Source organism: Trichinella spiralis, assembly GCF_000181795.1.
Source record: "Trichinella spiralis strain ISS 195 chromosome Unknown Scfld5, whole genome shotgun sequence".
Classification (NCBI taxonomy): domain Eukaryota; kingdom Metazoa; phylum Nematoda; class Enoplea; order Trichinellida; family Trichinellidae; genus Trichinella; species Trichinella spiralis.
The window spans coordinates 1,325,145-1,328,287 of record NW_003526944.1 but is presented as its reverse complement, the minus strand read 5'-3'; the positions used below and the strand labels follow the sequence as shown (position 1 = coordinate 1,328,287).

The window sequence follows — 3,143 nt, the reverse complement described above, 5'->3', positions numbered from 1 at the left end:
ACATTACCTCATTGATCACTGCACGTTAGAGGTTGTTTGTTATGCAAATGTAAAATGAAAATTATTCTCCACTTTCCAACGTGAATAGCGAATAATTAATTTACAATAAATATTCTCTCTCTCTCTCTCTACCTTTTTTTGATAATGAAAAACTATCAATTTTTTTACAAATTGCATTTGAAAATTTTTCTAAAAAATTACCAACCACCACCACAGGTGAGATTATCAAATTTTCCACTGACCACATATTATTTATTGTCGGTGATTGTTGATCAATCAATCAATGACCAGGATAATAAAAAACAACATACATATATAGTGAAAAAAGAAGAAGACGACTGAAATATTCACAGGTGAAGAAAGAGAGGAAAAAACATTTTAAACGAAGTGAAGGAAGAAAATTTTGAAAATTAAAAACGAGACAAAGCAGAGAAATTTTTAAAAAATAAAACAAAAGAAAAAGCGCACAACTTTTGATAATAATGCACGCATCCATCCGGTGGATTGTCAGTGTGGACACATTATATTTTTTGAAAAAAATAAAAATTATACAAGAACAACGAAGAAAAAAAGATCTGAAACCGAGTCAGATGAATCAGATAGTAGCAAATTGGTAAGTGAATATTGTCAGTCGCCTAGAGCCGGTGAAAAGAAAATTTTTTATACCACAAAGTTGATGGCAAAAAAGAATAGAAATAAATACGTATGCAACTGTATAGAATGACCAATGTCCACATGCCAGCCTAAAGCATGGTCAACCGCGCGGTCCGAAAAAGTCCATCGACAACTTTTTGTAACGCTCGTCTTCGCCAGCGCCAATCACCACCGGTCGCAGTCGTTTTCCTCTGGCGCCAAAAAATGGAACCTTCTTACCTCGAACGCCGAAAAACGGCACACTCCTACGATCGACAATGGTCCACAATTGGTTTGGAACCATGTTGGAATTATCGTTGGAATAGAGAATTTTGAACGACTTTGCCAAACCTGGCCAAGATGACGACGACGACGACGACGATAAATCGTATTCATTTTCAAGCAGAGGTGCCTGAAATGATCAGATCAAACAAATATCCGTACTGTATTTTCGATCTATACCACTTGCAATTCGCTGAAGCCCACCATGACCACACCCAACAGAACCAACATGGAAAATAACCTGCGGTTCATCGCCATCATCATCATGATCGTTGCAAATTATATAGTTTGCTTGGAAAAGTTGGATAATTTATTTTTTTTTGCCACAAACTACTCAATATGCCCAGTGAGTGCAATGGAAATTTTAATTAAGTTCCAAACGAGACGACAAGGTCGCCAGCATACAAGCGAGCGACTTTCACGTTGAACAGCTAAGACGAGCCAACTAAAACTAACTAACTCTCTCTCTCTGAACGACTATGCGTCAGCTCTTCCACACCATTGGCTCTTTTATTCCACACCAACTCGACTATACGAATCACCAAGCTGAGCTCCCTCCCCCGCTTAAGCTTCTTCTTCTTCTTCTTCTACTTTACAAATTTTTTACTGAATCAACCACAACAACAACAACAAATAATAATAATAATGCAAAAAAATATAATTAAAATCAAACAATATTGATAAGCAAATTTTCTCGATCAATTTTCATACATTGGTTTCAGCATAATTAATTGATAGTATACGTTCGAAAAAGCTGAAGTGTAGTAAGGAATTTTTATCGAAATCAATACCGCATTAGAAAACATATCATCTCTATTGTACATTGGACCTATTTTTATGCAACAGTAGTAGTAGTGGTAGCGCTTCACGCAACAACAACAACAACAAGGTCAAAATGCTAATCATTTTGTAAACATTATTAAAATATCCCCCCACCCCAAAAAAAAAACATTTTCTTCTTCGTTTAATCCACATCGACAATTCAAATATTTGCTTTCAACTTCTATCAACCATTTCGACCAAACATCGATCATTTGGATAAACAACACTTTATACCAATTACATGGGCAATTTTTAAAATTGCCTTGAAATTTATCACCATTAAGCGAAACAAGAGTACAAATAAAAAATTTTGCCATTTCGCCTTTTCACACTAGGAAATAATAATTTTCAAAAATTAGGGGAAAATAGTTTTCTTTTTTTTACAATTCTATTCAAATTGAAAGTGAACTTTAAAAAATTTGCAAAAATCAAATTTTCTAGACCAACTGAAATCAAATCACCATAATAATAATAATAAACTAATAATCTTTTTTAAAGTTGATTTGGACAAATTTGAAAAAAAATTGACAAAAATATGCTACCGATACAATTTACAAAAAAAAATAAAATGCATCACTTTTTCAAATAGCTATAAACTAATAACAATAGGTAAAAATTAAAAAAATATACATAAAGCTAATTAATAAAAAATAAAAATAAACAACAACAGTTCAGTTGTTTCATCTCTTTTTATCCATCTCCATCCAACTGTTCGTGCATTGATTGTAATAGGGAAATTTTGTCCCCGAACAAATCGATCATCCGATGAGAGGCTTCAATTTCGTAATTAAGCATTTAAAGGTGCTGTGAACAGGTTATAAGTAATTTACATTTGCCCACTGCCCTCTTGCAAAGCAAACAATGGAAATATGCAAATTTGATTCTTTATATTTCAGACCACTTGGGTCAAAAAAGGTCAACAAGGTCAAAAGTAGAAAAGGAAAAATTTCAAATCAAAAAATTCCATTAACAACAACAAACAAAACAAAACAAAAACCGATACTGTAGATGAATAAGAAAAATGCGGTTTTTTTTTCGTTCGTTTTACGCGTTTCAATGTTCACAGAAAAAAGTCGTATTATACTTATAAACCCCCCGAAATATCGTTTCCAATAACAATTTATCAATGGGAAATGATGAAGTGAAAATTGTTCATTGTTTGTTGGATCAAAAAAAATATGCAAATTTTGTACGTCGTGAAAAATAGGCCACAATTTGGTGGGGGGGGGGGGGAGATCGAACAAGAAGAGCACGCAATTGAGATAAGGTCGAAAGTGAAAAATAAAATCATGCTCTCGACGTGTATTGAAAATATTCTTAGAAAAGAAATTATTTATTCGAATTGTTGGGCAAAAGAGAAATTCAATATAAAATGAATAATGGCTGAGCCAAGGTGTGCGCGTGGT

General features: G+C 33.4%; 1 protein-coding gene across 1 annotated transcript; it reads right to left on the bottom strand.

The window, feature by feature from the left end:
* Positions 1-754: 754 nt before the first annotated feature.
* On the bottom strand, positions 755-1,146 carry Tsp_03978 (conserved hypothetical protein). Its single transcript, XM_003374742.1, has 2 exons — positions 1,096-1,146; positions 755-1,045 (listed from the first exon to the last, which is right to left on the bottom strand). The coding sequence occupies exons 1-2, from the start codon at positions 1,144-1,146 to the stop codon at positions 755-757; spliced, it is 342 nt and encodes a 113-aa protein (XP_003374790.1).
* Between the last annotated feature and the right edge of the window lie 1,997 nt (positions 1,147-3,143).

What these genes read in the sequence shown, in the direction of transcription:
- Tsp_03978 (XM_003374742.1), bottom strand. Translation starts at nt 1,146, where the DNA reads ATGTTGGTTCTGTTGGGTGTGGTCATGGTGGGCTTCAGCGAATTGCAA. An exon ending in GCTTCAGCGAATTGCAAGTG is followed by an intron (nt 1,046 to 1,095) that starts GTATAGATCGAA and finishes TGATCATTTCAG; the next exon opens with GCACCTCTGCTTGAAAATGA.